The sequence below is a fragment of the Micromys minutus genome (assembly GCF_963924665.1).
Source record: "Micromys minutus genome assembly, chromosome: 12".
In the NCBI taxonomy this organism is placed as follows: domain Eukaryota; kingdom Metazoa; phylum Chordata; class Mammalia; order Rodentia; family Muridae; genus Micromys; species Micromys minutus.
The window spans coordinates 9,037,582-9,056,992 of record NC_137981.1 but is presented as its reverse complement, the minus strand read 5'-3'; the positions used below and the strand labels follow the sequence as shown (position 1 = coordinate 9,056,992).

Sequence of the window (19,411 nt, the reverse complement as noted above, 5' to 3'; positions counted from 1 at the left end):
CATACACACACACATACACACACACACACATACAAACCACACACATGCACACACACACACATACAAACCACACACATATACACACATACACATACACACACATACACACACATACATACCACACACATACACACACACATACACATACACACACATATACACACACATACACATACACACACATACACACATACACACACACATACACACACATACACACACATACATACCACACACATACACACACATACACATACACATACACATACATACACACATACACACCACACATACACACACACATACACACACACATACACACATACACACACACATACACACACACATACACACACACATACACACATACACACATACACACACACATACACACACACACACACATACACACACACACTCATACACACACAGTCATTTTTGGCAAGATGGATGATATGCACTGAGAAGGAGCAGGACAACGCCCCCTTCTGGAGGAACACATGTTTATCTAGAAGCTAGCCAGGGAAAATACGGACAGCTGCTGAGGAGAAACACTGACAAACCCCTTTCTCCCTTACACTGGATGCCTATGAAGACCATGCCAAAGCCAAGGCCAGGGTGAGCAGGGCTGTCACAGAATGAGCAGGATCTTGTGTCTCAACAAGGTATTCTGTGTATTCTTTAATGGAATGAGGACTTGCTTTTGTAGAAAATGGGGTTCGAGTACCACCCTTTCCTACCTCTGATTGATGTTCATGGACCAAATCCCTTCTAAGCACTATTCTAATCTGTGGAAGAGCATCTTTTGGCATGGGATGAAGGGGTGCTACTTTTGGTTAGATGTAAAGATGATAGGTCTCTTAATTCTAAAAAGCAATGAAAATTAACTCCCGGAGATAAAGATGTGCAAAAGCATTTCAGGGGTTGGGGGTGTGGCTCGGCAGCATAGTACATGTTGAACACACGTGAAGCTCTGAGTTAACCCCCGAGCACCAAAACCACCCACCCACCCGTGAACCGACAAGAGAGTTTTCTTAAGGGATAAGAAAGGATGTGTTTCAGTGACTTGTATATGAATGGAGAACTTGCCCTCAAAACCTACAACAAAAATGTTTCTGTACTCAGAGTCAGATTAATTTCTTAATGGTCCCAGATGGTAGACTAACTGGACATAAGGACCTCTATGTAGCTAAATGTGGTGGTGCAGGCCTTTGATCCCAGCACTCTGGGCAGATCTCTGAGTTTGAAGCCACCTTGGTTTACCAAGTCCCAGGACAGCCAGGGTTACACACAGAAACCCTGTCTCAAAACAGAAGCCCTACCTTCTCCCTCTCTCTCTCTCCCCCTCTCCTCCTCTCTCAAAGGGCCTCTTTGTTACTGTCCATCATTTTTAGCTTCCATCTTGACATAACTTAGAGTCAACTGAAAGAGTCACAATTGTGGGATTGCCCACCACTCACGATGGGTGGCACTGTTCTCTGGGTAGGTGACCCTGAGTTGTAAAAGACTCAGTCTTCCTCCATGTTTCTGCTTCACAGTCCTGCCTGACTCCAGCAAATTTCCTTCAATGGTCTGGGGCCTGCAAGTTAAGCCACGTAGATCCCCTCCCCCACCCTTGCTTTTGCTTAGTTTGACCACAGGCAGCAGGAAATGAGAAACTTCAAGTTAGATGTTAGAATGGGGACAGTTTGGACACTGTCCTGCCTCTTAGAAAGTTCACAAACCTAAAGGTTAGAATGGCTCAGGAGATTTTAGGCTCACGTTGACTTTTCATTATGTTTTCACTCAATTCAATTTTATCTTACGGTTGTGCTGTAAAAGCACTGTAAGTAATATTGTCACATTTTCTTTAGAAATAGTTTGTTATATGGCAACATCGACCTTCCTTCTACAAAGTGCAAAGTGTGCAAAAAGTTACACCTCACAGCAGAGTTAAAAACTCCCAAATCTTTCTATTGCTAAGGCAATGCACATTCTGGCCATATATACTATAGGTTTGAATAAACTGTGAGTTTGAAAACCTTTTCCCTTTTCCCAAGTTGCTTCTGTATCACACTGAGGAAGCCATTCTCCTAGGTTCCATGTGATGGAGACAACCTACAAACGGGCTCTGATCCGATGTCAGGATTTTGCATGTGTGTACGTGTGTGTATGTGTTGAACTCACATGGGCAGGCACCCTCAGAGGCCAGGAGAGGACTTTAGATCCCCTGAAGCTGGAACGCTGGTTAGTTCCGAGCTGCTTGATGTAGGTCCTGGGAACTCTGGTGAAGCAGGAATTAAACACCTAACCATCTCTTCACAATGGGAGCATCTCAGCTGAATCAGGTCTCTAAACACCCAGTAGTCTTTGGAGAGGCTAGTTGACTTTATCAAGGGAAGGCCATGGATGAAAAGTCTGTCTTTGTTAGGGCAGTTCCTGGAAATGTACTCTGTTATAAGCACAGCTAAACTTGAGAATCGCATGGGGGATTTAAGAGTTACATTGAATTTTCATTGTTTTCTCTTAATTCAGACTTTATCTTATGATGTTGTAAAGGCACTGTAATGTTGTGTAAGCAGACTGTGAAGTTTTATCCATTGGTGCCAATTTAGAAAACAAACAAACAAAGAAAACCCCCAAGGGCTAATTTCAATTACTAGCTTCAATCACTGATCTTTGGAAAGGAGAGACTGAACCCAAGTACCATAATTTTAATGCTTCCTTTTTGTCCTGTGTCAGGAACTGCTTGGGCATGATGCTCTGTTGCTGTACACGGTCTCCAGCACTCTTTGCTTTTCCTGTGACAGTTTCTTAAGTAGCTGGAACTACAGGATTGAAGAACCAGGCCAAGCTAGCCGAGTCCTTTCAAATGAAGCAAGGAGACCTTGGTTTCAAGAGCAGGTTTGCAAATCTCCTAATTAATAGACAGCCAAGACTCGTGATTAGCTTTTTAACATCCGAAAATCTTGTTTTCGGATAAAAAGCAACACAACTTTTAGCCCAGTGTTGTCCTCTGAAAATTCCATATCTAAAGGATCTTAGAGAAGGGAAGCCCTTTGCTTCCAGCTGATGGCGAATGGCCCATGAGGCCCCAGGACCCCCAGAAAGAAACCTTCAAACAGTCTCTGTAGTTGAAGCAGTGCCCCTGAGTGTGCAGGGAAAATCTCCCACTAGGAACATGGAGCCCACCTTAATGTGGATGCAGCCAACCTGTAAATTGTGGCTTGGGGGCGGGGCTTAAAGACAAGGGCAGTAAGAGAGCAGGGGGAGTCCGGAGGAGAGGTGGAAGAAAAAAGGGAAGGTAAGGGAGGCAGGGGGGTCGTGGAAGAAGGGAAGGGAAGAGGTGGAAGAGGAGGGAAAGTTTTTTTCTTCTTTTTTAACCTTTAATACACGTTTTACTATAAGATCTACAGGAGATAGTGTCTGCCCTGTTTTAGAATACATCCCCATTTGCACAGACAGCATCATGTGCACAGCACTACTCTGGGTTGAGTTTCTTGTTTTTATTTTCTAATCTAGGTTGATAGATCTAAAGATCTTTTCTATAATGCTTATCTTCATTTTGCTGATTAAGATTGTAAGTAGGCAGATGTAGGCTCCCTTTGAAGATGTGAATAGACCAGGATGTTTTTGTCAAGAATCTCCCAAAGAAAAGTTTGCAGAGCACAAGATTCCCTGACAGCAAACTGACTCCATTGATTGCAGGCTCTGCTGAGAGCCACTTTGAATAAACTCTGGAACATAATTGAGTTTAAGTGGCTTCAAAGATTCTGCCTAATGGAACCCTCAGACGTAGGCACAGACGTGCAGTCACAGCGGAAAGGCTGTGGAGCTAACTTGTCTCTTCAGTCAGTGCACATAAAACAGGAGGAGGAACAGTGAAGCGGGTTGATTGGATATTTAAAAAGTACCCTCTAATGCTCAAAAGGACGTGTTATTAATTTATTCTCTTTCTGTTAGTTGTCTGTCTGTTTGAAAACCACAAGAACAAAACACCACGGTATTGCAAAATTCCATTTAGTTATTCATGGTTTAGGAAAAGGGAAAAATCAGATCTTGGGTACATCAGAAATAAAGAGGGCCCCTGGATGCCAGAGGCCATTAATGTTGACATTTGTTTTTGTAAGCCTGAGTTCCAGTGGCTGTCTGGGAGAGGACAGGTGCTATGCCATGGTCTGTCTGTGCTGGGATGCTGGCACACCATGGTCTGTGCTGGGATGCTGGCACATACGTACCTTGCAGCCTTCACAGGTGATGCAGCGGTAGTGGTACCCTGTGGCTTTATCCCCACACACTACACAGAGCTCATCCTTGTCCAAATAGCTGGGGATATACCCTGCAAAAGACAAAAGAGGAAGGTGAAGGAACAGTATCATGTTAAAGCAGAGACACCTGCTTTGCTCAACCAGACATGAGATTACTTTGCTTAGAGGTGATAACTGCAAAAAGACTCAATGAAGCCAACTAGCATTTGGAGTAATACAACTTGTTTTAAACATGGGGATCCTGCTTGTTGAAGGGGCATCATCTAAGCAGGGAGTGGGGGTCCATGAGTCATGGGGGTCCATGAGTGGTGGGGAGGGGGAGAGATCTGAGGCAGCTGCTGCACAGGTATGGGAACTTGGTTATCAGTCTCTTTCACAGAACTTATTTCAGAATATACCCTTAAGATGCCACCCTTTCTCAAGTCAAGAAACCAGGCAACAAAGTAGCTCTGTTTATTACAATATCAAGTACTTCCCAGGTGAAGACTTTGGCTCAAAGGAGTTGAGCTTCCCTTAGGGTCACGGGAGATACTACAGAACAGGCTGCGATCCACCTCTTCTAACAGCTGGTGCCAGGATGCTCTGTGTTGGTTTCCTCAAAAGATCACAGAGCTGGAGAGGGATGAACACCGGTACCTGAGGCAGCTTGGCAAACGGACACACAGCCAACATTGCTGTGTAGGAAGAGAGTATAAGTTCTGTTGACCGAGGAAAGAGAACCTAACCACAGCGACTCCCTTTGTTTCTGGGTTGGTGGATCAAACTCGCTCAGAAGGCTCAGGTTAAAAATAACACCAGAAGCAGGCTTCTTCCTGTCTGTGCCTGTTTCTTCCTGTTCATGTGGAGCCCATGGCCACATGCCCACACACATACCAAAGACGCACGAGCCCTTAGATAAGATGAAAACATTGAAAAGGAAGTGCATGGTTTGTTGGGGTGTGAATGTGGACAGGTAGCAGAAATGAAACCTCCCCTTGGTCTGGGTGCTTAGCCAGGTCTTGGGTTCAGGGGACTTTTCTGAGTGCCAACCAAGATCTCCAAGGTTAAGAAGATGTGACTATATATTTTGCTAGGGCATTTTCAGCAACCATTTGTGACAACAGGTCACCTTTGACTCGTTTGTGTTTTAAAGTAGAAACGGCACAGAGAAAACAGAAGGAAACGAATCCTTCCCTTTATATCTTAGAAATGACGTCGCTCCCATGGGTAGGAAAGCATGGGTGTGCCAGATGCACAGGGTGGGCTTTGCAGGGTAACCTGCTGACTGTGATTTAGATCAACAACGTTTCCTAGTTTGTTTTCCATCTTTCAAATGATGTTCATCTGTTGGCCAAATGTCTTGTCAAGCATTTTATTATTTCCTTTTATTATTATTTTACTTATTACCATGTTTAAAGGTTAGAAAAAGTGTAATTTTATGTGTATGTATCTGTGGGGTTGGCATGTATACATGTATGTAGGTGCCCATGAAAGTCAGAAGACAGCATTTGTTTCCCTGGAACTGGAGCTTCAGGCAATTGTGCTGCCCAGAGTGGGTGCTGGGAACGAAACTTTGGCATTCTTAATGGCTGAGCCATCTCTCCAGTCCCTCATCGGGCTTAAAAAAAAGAATTCCAGGAGAGACCTAGAGCAAAAGGGAATAAAGGAAGGGGATGGTTTGTCTTCAGTTGTTCATTCATTAATGACTATAGTCAGGACTGATTTAGTCCATGTGGTACTAAGCACTGTGGTGGGCACATGGAATAGAGGAACAACTAAAACAGTTTCTTGCTGTGGGGATCCTGTAAGTTCTGCCTCTTTAGCTCTGTTTGTTTGTTTTCTTCTCAGCAAGAGAGGGAAGGGAAGGTGAGTGAAAGACCATGAGAAGATTCTCTACATTACTGCTGAGAACTGAACCTGGAGACCACACTGAGACCAGCCACACTTAGTAGGAAGATGTAATGGTTAACCTTCATGGTCAACTTGACTAGGTTTAGAACAACATAGAAGCCACACCTCTGGGCGTGTCTATAAGGGAGTCTCATGAAGGTTTAGCTGAGCTAGAAAGAGCTATGCTGAACGTGGGGTGACTAAGATGAAGAGGGGTGGGGGTGGGGGAGGTGCGGACTCAGTCTCTTTCATTTCTCTCAGTGTCCTGCTAAACAGAATGGCTGTCTCATGTTCCTGCATACCTTATCTGCCACTCTATCCTGAATCCTCCTTAAACCGTGAACTCCAAGAAACCCTCGCTCCTGCACGTTGCTTTTGTCAGACGTCTGGTTGCACCAACAGAAAAGTAACGACTAGAGATTGCTTTAACGGGCACAAATGAACTGGCACCGTGCAATGTGCCCATGCACACGCTTGGCACACAGACAACTAGCCACAAAGAACAGGGGAACCTTTAAACAACAACTAAGTGAAATCATTAGCCAACTATCTTGCAGGTAAAGGTAGCTAGAAAAGCTGTTGATTTCAGGAGAGTTGTGCTGTGGCCTCTGCTACACAGTTAAGCCAGCCTAGAGGTTTCTGAGTTCTTGGTGCTGCTGCAAATATCTCAGGGAAAGAAGATGCCAGAACCAACTGCGGGCTGTGGTTTGTGAACCCTGCCTGCCTACTCGGGGCTATGCTGTCTGGGGACGTGAACAAAAGTTGGAGAAATGCAGGGGATTGATCTTTCCCTTTTATCCTTCCTGTGACCTCACCATACCTGCTGGGATTGTCCTTTGGCTCTGGCAGAAGGGCACTGAAGATGCCCTCCTCTCGATAGAATAACAGTTTATTTAGGTGCTCCCTTGACCTTGAGGGTTCTTGTGGATTTTGGAATCCAACTAATAGCTGGGGTGCTAGTTTCTTTTCGGTTGCTCTGATACCCCGACAAGAAGCAATGCAGGGAAGAAGGGAACCACATATGAAGCCGGGGGAAACATTTTTCACTGAGTACACCATGGCAGTACTCACTGAGTGAGGGGAGGGCAAAGCAGGCTATGCTCACATACTGACACGGGAGAAATGCTTTGCTCTTCTCTTTTCCTGGTGGGTGGCATTGATCCGGTGCCCTTTATCAATCAGCCACCTTTGCACCGGGAACTGGTGGGGCTTGGTCCTTCTAGTGCATTCCAATCAGCATCTCTGCAGTATTAACTGAACAATCTTATTTATCGAAGGCACAGGTAATGGCATGCCGGTTGCTCTGCCTGCAGGGATGGCGCCCTGTCATAGTGGGTCACGTGCTGCCAGTGGGGCCACACAAGGAATGTGCAGACATTAGCTTCATTGTCAAATACGGACTCTCGCAAGTGACATAACGGGATTGGATGTCTAGATCAGACATGAGATGTGTTCTGAATTGCACGCCTGAGAATCTGTGCATCCCATTGTCCTAGGTCAACATCAGAAAAATGATCACAAGTTATGAAGAACCAGCGAAAGTCCCCAGCAATCCGCAGAGTTCAGGGTTGACTGCAGTGCCCAGCTCCCGAGTCCTTGTATGAGTTACTCTTCAGACTATAAACTATGCCAGGCCATCAAGCGTGCATCTTTGCCCCTGTTTTTAGGTGTATATCTCTATGTATTTTAGCTTGAGTATGTGGTAGTGGGGGCTGTAAATCACACTACAGCTGAGCTGCATCCTCCGCCTCTCAAGCCAATGTTTAAGGAAGCAAGCTCCATCTGTTTGTTCAAAAAGGACTGGAAAATTGAGTTTTTAGTTAATATTTGGCTCATTTGATTAATTGCTCAATGTCTTGAATATCAGAATGGGTTAATATAGTAAAATATTATGTTTTAAGAATCTTTTCGTAACAACTTTACTATGGCATAATACAAAGGTAAAAAACAAGCCAGTGGCTTTTAGTATACTCACATTGTGTTAACTACCACCACGTATTAATCTTAGACTACTTCAATTATCCCTAAAGAAACCCTGTGCCTTTAAATGTCATCCTATCATTTCGCCCATCGTCCCCACCCCTATTGTCCCAGACTACACTAAACTACTCTCTCCATATCTGTCAACTATTGGCATGTCAGACAAACGGGGTAAAACTCTAGTTGGTCTTTCGTGACTGGACTTCATGTAGCAGAATGTTTACGTTTCATTCATGTTGCAGGTAAGACTGATTAAACTAAAATATTTTTGGAGGACTTAGGGTATGGAAAGCAAGAGCTTTGTATTTGTTTTCTGACTGATATTTGATCCAGTGCATTTCCTTTGGGGATAAACCAGAATCCTGGCTAGGGTCATTCTTTTGAGTGAATTATGCAGTATGGCAGGTCGTTGGAGAACACTTGGCCCTTCCTGTAATCATAACAGACTCACAATAAGTGAGCAACAGGATATGACATAGATTAATCTTGGTGACAGATGTAGAATTGAAGTTTCTGCCCCTGAAGGGATGCCTGGGCATAGATACCTTTCAAGCCTGACTGGCATTAACCTCAGAATAGACTACTTGCTTGGTTGGACCAGTCCTGATCCCTACAGGAAGCATGCCTATAGGATAGGTCAGAGAGAAGATGTACCCAGAGGTGACATATGCAAATCAGGCTGAGTAGGACTCTGTTACCCCACAGTGTGGGGAATGGCAGCTTCCAGGATGTGTCCTGCTCTAGGTGGGAGACCTTATGTTTTTTCCCTTACAACTTAATTTAGAAAAAAGAAAGATACATGTACAGATTTTTAAGAGCATTTTGGAATAAAACCATATGAATATATAGTACTTGATCTTTTTATAGGTTTGATAGTATGCATTGAAATCTTACTAGTTACCATAAGCATAAAGTACATGTAAAACTAAACGTAACATAAAAATAGTCAAAGCTTTCTTGGTGTGTATAGATTGAACATAATGATTTTTAAATACCATAAACTGCCACAAGACTATCTTCTTAGCCCTTGATTTATTAATGATTTAAGGTCTAGGTGTACCCACTCTGAGTGCGTGCTATACACTTGTTGATTTTTTTTTTCTTTTTAAGAAGGGAGACCTTATTTTAGAAGCAACTTTGGCTTCACACTGAGAGCAAGTACAGAGGCAGGCGACTCCATGTTGCGTTTCTGTGTAGACACCATTGCCTGGCAGCATCACCCATGAAGCATAAATGATGAACAACTTACCCCTAAATGTAAAAAAAACAAAACAAAACAAAAAAAAAAACCAAAAACCAAAAACCACCTATAAACCCATCAAGGTCAGCTGCGAAGATACAGGCACACATGGACATATTAAAGCCATATCAGAAAAATGTGACCCAAGGGTTTGTCAGATACAGCACACAGGAATACAATACTCTTACTTGGACCGTACAGAGGGAGACACACACACTTGCAGGGCCGTGACCCCATCAATCTGACCTGCCATCTTCAAGTGTGCATTATACTTGTGCACATCCAGTAACCAGTAGGTAGAGACCAACCGTCAGTGAGGCCTCGGCTCGGGCTGGCCCTCGCTGCTTAATGCTGCACTTCCCACTTTCTCGGAAGTCCAATGGGTCTGGTCTGGTCCTATGTGTCCTGTCCAGTGTCATGCAGCTTGGCGAAGCAGTGTCTCTGCAGCTGGAGTCCAGCAGATCCCAAACAGGTTCTTTAAAAGCTTGTGTAACTACCTGCAGGGACCCTGCATCCCTGTCAGGTGTCTGCCTCTGGCAAGGCCTCCATAAACTCTGTGCTCTCTTTAATTCTTTGTAGACATTCTGTGCCACCATGGTCACAGTGTGATGTGTGATCTGAGAACAGACACTGATAATGTGAGTAACCACCTCTTCAAGTTTGACTACTAAAGAGGACCAGCCACTAGCTCTAGAAAACAATTCAGGCGGACTCTGATTCATAATGCAGAAGTAACAGCTCAGAGCATCAAGAATTATGGGTGAGCTGAGACTCAGGGTGAGGCTGCATTTTAACACTTCCAGAGAAGCTAAATTATTGCTGTGCTTAGCCATTTTTCCAATTCTATGTTGAACTTGTACAGTTCAAACCACAGTTCAGACTTCTAATTTAAGCTCATTTCTTCACGGTGTTTCTTTATATAATTAAAAGCCTTGTGAATGGCTTAGCCTTTTCCTAACATGCTAATCCTGATTCCTTTTACATTTAATTCTTGGTATTAGGAACCGAGCTTTTCGTCGCCTTAATCTTTAACCCTCGGATAAACACCACATCAATTAATTAAACAACCCATCTATCCATCTGTTCATTTCTTCGACAAACTGCAGAACTACTACATGTAAAGTACTGAGCAAAACCTGAGTCACTACTCACTTTAGAGACCTTTATAGATTATTGTGATGTGCCCAGCCTCTGCAAAACTGTCTCAGAGGCTCTCACTTGGCAGAGGTCCTTAGGACAGCCACTACGTACCCCACACCACTCTCCAGGGTCACATACTGTCATCTTACCTTCCAGCTGGCTGAGCCACTGGTGATGAGACACACACACACTTAAGTCTAAGGCTCAACCTTCTATGCCTTGGGAATAGAGTATCAAAAGCATTGGCAGGCAGGCCAGAGATTAACACCGAAAGGAGAAGGGTTTTACTGTGACATGGCCTCTGGGCCTCTCGGGAGCTCCTAGGGTAGGAAGAGACACAGCAGTCTTGAATTATTTAGGGTAGGCTTTGCTATCGTGTGTGTGTGTGTGTGTGTGTGTGTGTGTGTGTATGTTCAGTTTTTCTTCTGTGGTACTTAGGTCTTATACATGCTAGGCAAGCATCAAGCAGCTGAATTACATATCCAGCCCTCCAGTTTCCCTTTTATTTTCTGTCACAGGCAACACAGTAATATGTGGAAGCTTTCCTTGAATTTCCTCTGTAGTCCAGGCTTGAACTTTATGCTTCTTCTGCCTCAGCCTTGAGTATTGGGTGTGACAGGCTCAGCCATTACAGCTTCACATGCAAGGAAGGATTCCTGGCTGTCCTTGTTTTTCGCTTTCTGGTAGCCTCAGAATCTTAGTGGCCACTATAACCTTTCTATCCACAGTAAGGACAGACATACTGGAGGAGAAAATCACTAAGAAAGGAAATAGGTTGCTAGGATGAATTTCACTCAGGGTTTCATCAAAAGCACACACAGAGTCTACAGCGTTTGGCTCATAATATTAAGATAAACGAAGCCAAAGTGTAAAACATTGCTGTAGAAATATAGAATCCACACTTCTTGCATCATATGAAATAGACGAGTGGTCTCCCAGCACACCCACGTTCTCTCAGCAGAGCAGACAGCCCACCTCCCCACGCAGGAGGGCCCTGCCCGGTTTTCTGGCGCGCACCACATCCCATGCACTCCAGCACGGTGCACACAGTTGCAGGTTGTGTAACTTTGTTCAAGGCCATCTCCTTAAAAGTAAAGAAACACCTCACAGACTGCTCATCTTTATCGGGATCAGAAGGGCAGAAGTAGTTCATGAAAGGAAGTGGAGGCTCATCATGAAGCGGATAAAATTGTACGTCTGAGAAAGTGTCAGACTAAACGGATGCGAAAGGATACTGTCTGCCCTCAGTATCTTGGGACACTCATGTTTTAGACACGACACCAGCAAGATCACTACGTTGAGGAGACACAGGTCATTAAGCAGGAGCACCAAGTAACGGTGGTGAGGACGGAAAAGACAGTGTCACCAGAAACAGTGCAGCCAGAAACGGCGCAGTGGCCTCTGGTTGGCTTTGGACTTCTCCATTGTGCCCACAAGTATTTCCTCTCCTCCATACTTTAGAAAGACAAGTTCTTTTTAAAATCAGAAATTCTATTCACAATAAGATTAGAAGTCAGAGCCTTAAAAATGTGGGCCACTGTGGCCTGGAGAGACAGCTCAGTGGTTAAGAGCAGCCGCCGCTCTTACTGAGGACCTGTGTTCATTTCCCAGCATCTACACTTGGTGGATCGCAACTGTCTGTGATTCCAGACCCATGAGGATCTAACACCCACAGGCCTCCTCTGGCACCCAGGCTCACATGCAACTGCACTTTTGTGTGCACGCACACACACACACATTTTAAAATGTGGATTGTTAATTTCCCAAGCATAATATTTTTCAGGACAACACTCATGGATTCAGGTAGTATCCCTGTGGAGGTGCATTTTACGGGGTAAAGCAAGCGAGCCTAGCATCTTTGGCATGCTTAGGAACAGTACAGAATAGGTTTTCACAGCTGGGTGTGTGGGTGAATGCTACTCTAGCCTAAGATCAGACACCAGAGCCCCCATTAGCCCTCCTGCAGGCCTAGGACAGCAGACACAGCCCAGAACTGTCTGCCTCTGGATGTCCATACTGCCAATGCTGGGAAACCCTCGCTTCATGCATTTGGTATGTAATTAAGTGTACGTTTTCTTGTAAAGGTGATTTAGCCAAATGATTCAGACCCGTTTTATTTTAAGTTTAACAAATCTTAGGCAGCATTCAAAGTAACATGTGTCTTTATGGTAATTCATATGCACATTCAAAGTAACATGTGTCTTTACAATATTTTCATATGCATTTAATTTCAGCTGATCCTTCTCACACTCCGGCTCCAACCTCCGGCCCTCCGCATGGTCTGTCTCTTTCACCTCTCAGTATTCTATTTTCTATTTTCATTTCATACATGTTCTAGTGCCCCCCCCCCCCCCAGGTTCCTCTAGTTCCTTCTCCCTCCCATGGGCCGCTGTCTAGGTTTTTGACCTTTTCCCACAGCCACTCCCACATGTGTGAAAAGAGAGCCAAGGCACCACACAGGAGAACAGAACACCTAGCACTGGTCATTCTGACCCCAGGCTCCTTTCCTAATATAATAGGAATTCTATCCACTTCGCTATAAATGTCCTAACTTAATTTTCGTTATGTCTACATAAAATACCATTTAGGTTGATTCTGGGTAAAACGGAGGCCATTTGCCTCTGAAGGAACCAAGATCGGTGTGGGGACTGGGAGGTTGAAGGGAGGAAGGTACCGTGGGCTGTGAGTTCAATCGGTGCCCAAAGTGATGTGACTGGCAGGGGGCGGAACTGGAAGACCCCATCGCTGACGTGGGGGTAGAACTGAAGAGGCAGATTGAGATCCCCAGAGAGATGGCTGTGATTCCTGGGACAGAGGGCAAGGGAGAAGCACACAGACTGTTGTAATCTCCATCACTAAACAGGCTATAAGAACATTAAGTGCCAGGAAAAGCTGTGTGGAGGGCACGGAGGATAAGAAACCGTAAGAAAGTATCTGGAAGCCAAACACTGCCAAGTCACAGTGAGGTCACTACATTGGGATGAGTCTGCCCACCAGGAACGGAAGCACAGTGGACGGACAGCTGGAGCATGCACCCTCTCAGGAGAGCCCAGGGAAGCCCTAACGTAGGCTGTGAGAGCTAAGCAGATGGGTCCTACGGAGGCAAAGTATGAGCCTGTCTCGGGGCCAAGAGATCAAATACGGATGCTTACTGAGCTGGATGGTCTTTAAAAGCTGGGCCAGCCGGGTAGAAGATAGAGCTCGGCCCCAGTCTGAATGCACTTGAGGGCAGGGGCTGGTAAGGGGCACAGGCATTCGTTGGGAAGGTGAGGGATGTAAACATGTGTCTGTTTCATCCTCAGATGGTCAGACATCTGACTTCAGTGGCTTATGATCCTTTGGCTGCTGCTTTTGCAGTAAGGGATGCCTCCACACACTCTGGGATAGGGTCAGGGCACTCAGAGATGGCTGAAGGACACACCTCTGACAGTGTTTGATTCTTAGGAAAGAGGCAGGAACGGACTGCTCACCCTTTTGTCTGAAAGTTGCATGGAGATGATTCTGTTCTGGACTGAATCCTGCCTCTGGGTATTGAGAGGCAGGAGAGCCTTTGGAACAGCAAATGCATTCTGTATTTTCAAACCCCAGTGGCATTGTTTTCTGGAGGGGAACTATGTGTTAGTGGCATATGAGTGGCACTGCCACATTTAAAAGGTGAAGTTTGCATGAGTGTCCTCATAGGTGCATTTGGCACTTGAAGGTGACATCTGAAGGGATGTGTCTGAAATTTCTAACAGTTTCTTGGGGGAAAGCCTTTCACATGAGAGTTGAAACAAGTTTATCTGGAAGAGAAGAGATAGGAGTGAAAGCGATGGAGAGGAAGAGAGGAAGGACAGAGGAAGAGAAAGAAGGAAATGTGAGGAAGACAAATGCTAGCCTTGGTCTTACATCCACATTCATGGCAGGGACTGACTGTGCCAGGGGGTTTGTGGGGCTTGCCAGGGTTGGTTCCAGCTCAGCCTGCATTGCACGAGCATGCTCAACACAAGTTTAGGATTTAACAGTATCTGTCAATAAACTTGCTGGGGGGTAGTGTGGCACTGACTTTAGAGCATTTCTATCCCCAACTCTAGATTTCTTTCTTTCTTTCTTTTTATTTTTTTTTGGGAGAGAATGTGTTTATTTCTTATCACCAGTCTCAGGTCACACTCCATTACAAAGGAAAAACCAGAGATAAAAACTAGAAGCAGAACCTGGGGCAGAGGCCACAGAAGGGTGCTGTTCATTTGTTTGCACCTCACTGCTTGCTCAATGGACCCTGCCACTGCCCACCAGGGGCTGAGCTGTCCCATATCAGTCAAGAAAATCCCCTACAGATTAGCCTACAGGCCAATCCCGTGGGGGCATTTTCTCAATCAAGATCTCATCTTCCCAGACGACTCTACCTTGTTTCACGTTGACATAAAACTAGCCCCACAATTTTTCCCAAAAATAGGTGAGAGGTTCTTTATCATCGTAAGGATGACTGATCACTGGCTACACCGCTGAAGAAAATAACATTTCTTGTCCCTCTGTTGTTACTTGTTAATACTTTACAAGGAGGAGTAAGACTTCATGGGCTTCTCCTTGTCTAAATAAAATTCTTATGGCCACTAACAGATGCAGAAAATCGCAGTTTCCCTGAGTTCCTGCAGCTCTAGATTTCTAACTTTAAAAGAGGTCTAAGAAATTTTAATTAAAGATTTTACTTCTCTGGGGATTTGGTGCACCTTCTATATCTGATCTGCTTTGATGTGGGTCACCTCAAAATGACCATTTAATCTCCATTTCTAATGAACAAGACAATAGATGGAATCTCATCGTAGAAAGAGAAGGCCACAACGTCCTGTTTTTACCCGGAATTGCTGCTTCAGTCGAACCTGACTCCCTGAAGGGTTAAAATGATGGAACAGGTACAAGTCACAACAAAAACCCACGGACAAATGCTTGCTGGTGTTCATCCAACACCTTCTGAACACACAACTCCTGCACAAATGGCACAGAGATGGTCAAACAAAGAGCCTGTCCTGTGCTGTTGAGGCAGACTCCTGGGGAGTGTTCTATTGAAAGGGACGGACGAGCTGCCTTCTGGATGGCCAAAGGCAGGCTTGGAAGATCCAGGCAATTGTCAGAATTCCTGATGAAAATGACCAGGTGCCCAATCGTACAGGGAAAGACAAAAATATCAACTTTTAATTCTATCCAAACCTCGGGCACAAAGGAGAAGCCACAGGTCCTGGCTGCAGTTTCTCTTCTTGAGTCCTACTTTGTTTTTTCCTTCCTGAACAGGTGAGGCCAGAAGCTGACCAGAGCAGATGACAGTTTTGGACAGAATGCATTGAGACAGTGTCACATGAAAGACTAAGTAAGGCGCACGCCTCACTGTGGATGATCGGTGATTTCTTTTCATCTGTCCCTAAATTTTGAGAAGCACAACGTGGTTTCACACCAGGCTTGTTGGTACATGATTGTACGGTTGAGGCAGAGGGACAGCTAGCTTGAGATGCATGTAGTAAAACCTAGTCTCAAAAAATGCTTTCCTTACTCCACAGGGAAGCTGGATTGGTATAGCACACAGTCCAGCTCAGTGGGGGTCTCCTGCAACCCCTCGCATACTGGGTAGATTTTATTGGAAATTGGCTTCTGTGAGGAGACTCCTGGACTTGAATTCTCACTGCATCAGGATTTGTTAATCTGTTTCCTAATTGGCTAAAGTACAACAACCCCAAAGACACAGGAAACACTATATTGTTCTAGAGTCCCTGGATGTGTGGTTTATAAGCCAGTGTTCTGGTTTTATAAGCCACCGGGAACATGGCTGCACTATTCTTATCAAGGAGTGCTTGACGTGCCTTAAAGCAGGGTTATGTGCACAGTCTACACTTCCAAAACTGCTAGATGAAAAGTCTACATCTTAAAAACCACTAAAGGAAATGGGCTTGTGATATGGCCAGGTCCTGTGACCAGAGTTCGATTCCAGGAACCCTTATGGTGGACGGAGAGACCAGAATCTCACAGGGTCTTTTTTGACTGCCACATGCAGTCAATAAATGAAGACAAAGAAAATAACAAAAGTAAACTCCGCGAGAACCTTGCCTTCCTTCCTGCTTCCCTCCTTGCACAAAAATACCGAATGAAGCTGCAACTTTAAAGAAGAAAAAGTTGTCAGTGCACTTCACTGAAGTTTTATAGTCCTACAAAGCAGCAAGAAACACAAGTTCTAGCTTTCAGGAAAACAGACCAAAAGCCAGCTGGGAACCGAGGCCTGCCCGGTTGGACACCTGTGTACAGTCTTAACTTTGTCTTAACGAGACGCTGCTTATCTTCCAACTGAGAAAAAAATCAATAGTGGATCGATATGGATAAACAGTTGGCTACGACCTTTTGTCCTAAGACACAGCTAGCAGCTGGGTTAGCGCTACTGGGATTTACTCAGAGGCTCATAACAGTAAATAATGATTCATTTCAGAATACTTGCAGGCTTTGATTTAGTGCGTCTGGCAGGTGGCTGTGGCCTTCCGACGGCATATGGCTTTGAGAAATTACATCAATATATGCATACGATGCATCTTTTCTTCCAGTTCATGCATCAAATTAATTAGTAAAGAATCCCCGGCTTCATATTTTATAAGCAAACATGCCCCAGTGCTGGTTGAAGAGAATATAGTGAAAAGATGAAAGGAAATTGAGCTCAAACGTTCTGTAGGAATTTTTAAGAATTATGAGTTACCGAGACAGCAAGACAGACCAGTGATTTCTGGGGATCCAACAACACAGTGACAGGCATGTACTGGCACGATCATGGAGGCAGTGACAACTTCCAAGGTCAGGCACTTAAGTAGCGAGTGAAAGAGGAGCAGACCCGTCTCCCCATCAGGAACAGTACACTTGCTCCTTGTAATAAATAAGAAGTTCTCAGGTCCTTCAAGATGATGTGAATCTAACTGCAAACACAGGGCTCTGCACACTTCTCCTCCCACACTGTTTCACACTGCAAGCTATAGGCTAGGTTCTCACAGTCAAACTTCAGCGGGGCCTGAGCTCTTGTCTGAACGTTCTGTTTTAGTAACAGGGTCACTTGCTTTAGGGACTAGTTAGAAAGAAGAAGCTCAGAGGGAAAAGAAGGGACAAAACAGAGGAGAGAGACCATGAGTTCTGCCCCAAATGACACCAAACATTAAAACATAAAATGACAAAAAGAGCAAATATTAACTTTTATAAAAACTGTAATTAAATATACTATATTACATCATAAGATTAACGTCACAGAAAAGTTTGCCTTTGGGGACTAAAGGGCATCAATCATGGTCTTACAAATTATAGCAACCCATGGATTTCATTCCTTGCACAGATCCTACACATTATACTTGGAATAAAGAGGCTTCTGGAATATCTATTACAGAATTTAAACTCTCCAGAAGTTGCTGCTAAGTTTCCTGTGAGTTACCTGTTTGTCTCTTTCATCTTTTGGTAATAGGAGAAATGTCTTTTTGATAGATGCTTATTAAAATGGGTATATATTGAGTTTCTTTTAATATTGGGCATTTTGAAATATAACTCACTTGCTTTTATATAATGATTTCATTCTTTATGGTTGAGGTCCATTAAATTTTAGGGAGCAGTGTGCTGGTAAAACGGGTCTATTTCCACATGACTTTGGCATTCTAACCATAGGACACAATTATTAGCATCTTCAGTAAATACGCCAAAATGAACATCTGCAAATCACAGCACACTCACACTGCAGCCCTGGTGAGAAAGCCTCAGACCATTTAACGAGCCAACGAGAACGAACTCTCGGTCGGAAGAGTCAAGCAAAGAGTCAAGTGAATTTGTGGTCGGAATTGGGGTCTGCCCCCTGCTATCCCACCAAGGGAATCCCTTGACATATTTTCTTTAGCAGAGAAGCCAATAACACTCACTTTGAACAGCATTCGTCTCTGCCCATACATGCTATACATGCCATACATGTCATATGTGCCATACATGCCATACATGCCATACATGGCCCTGACAGCTCTCTGTAGCTGTGGTTTATATAAAGAGAAGGCAGGCGTTTGGTAATTTCTGTATTCACCAGAACCCATCACTCATTCAGCAACCTCTCTTACTGCTTTTTGTAATTTCGAAACTCCGGTGCTCAAATGCAAAGATTCAAGGAAGCCGACACAATAAAACTTTAGAACGAAACGGAAACCAAGAGAAGCCCTACCTTTTTTTTGTGAGTGCGGTGGCGACTGCACTTGAGAAAAAGGCTTTTCTTCAGGGAGATGTGCAGGCTGGCTGTACTGACTCAGGGCCATGTCCAAGGCAGAGTCCTTGCTTTTAAACAGGTTTCCCGGGTAACTACAGGTATACGGCTGATTCACAGCCCAGGCCTGTTCCATATATATGCTGCTACCAGGCACAGCTTGGACATCACAACCACTGCAAGCCGGACTGTCTTCCAGATATGACAGGTAGTCAGTGACCTGCATGTAGCAGCTGCTGCCAGAGGCTGGGCACACTTCGTGTACCTCTGGCATACAGTAGTTCATGTTGTTATCCAGGTGCAGTTTCTACTTTACATATAACACAGTCTACGCATGCATTTGCAAGCCCCCTGCACCCCAGAGCCGTGCATATACTCAAGAGAGCACACATCCATACACATGATACGAGAGAGGAGATGAATAAACACGGCCAGCCCAGCAACATAGTCTGCTTCACTTCAGAGCAGCACCCGATGTGCTAAGACCCTGCTCCAGCGCGGCATCTCGGAGCGCTGCTGTTCCAATGCAGTGAAGAGCAGACTTAGAGCTATAAAGGTCTTAAGCGGTGGATGATTCCCGGGGAAGATGGCAGGCAGGTAGAAATGGCCTCTACTTGGCTCGGACAGCGGCAGCGATGAGGAGCCTGTTATTCTGGGGCTGGGAAGTTCATTTTATACGAAGGCTTTAAGCCCTCTCATTGCTCA

General features: G+C 44.7%; 1 protein-coding gene across 2 annotated transcripts in view; it reads right to left on the bottom strand.

The window, feature by feature from the left end:
- The window catches only part of THRB (thyroid hormone receptor beta), a 319,875-nt gene that overhangs the window by 30,872 nt on the left and 269,592 nt on the right, over positions 1 to 19,411 (bottom strand). For both annotated transcript variants that reach the window (XM_080926715.1, XM_080926716.1), the window contains exon 5: positions 4,218 to 4,318. In XM_080926715.1, coding sequence (XP_080782841.1) covers positions 4,218 to 4,318 — 101 coding nt within the window. The remainder of the gene's footprint in view (positions 1 to 4,217; positions 4,319 to 19,411) is intronic.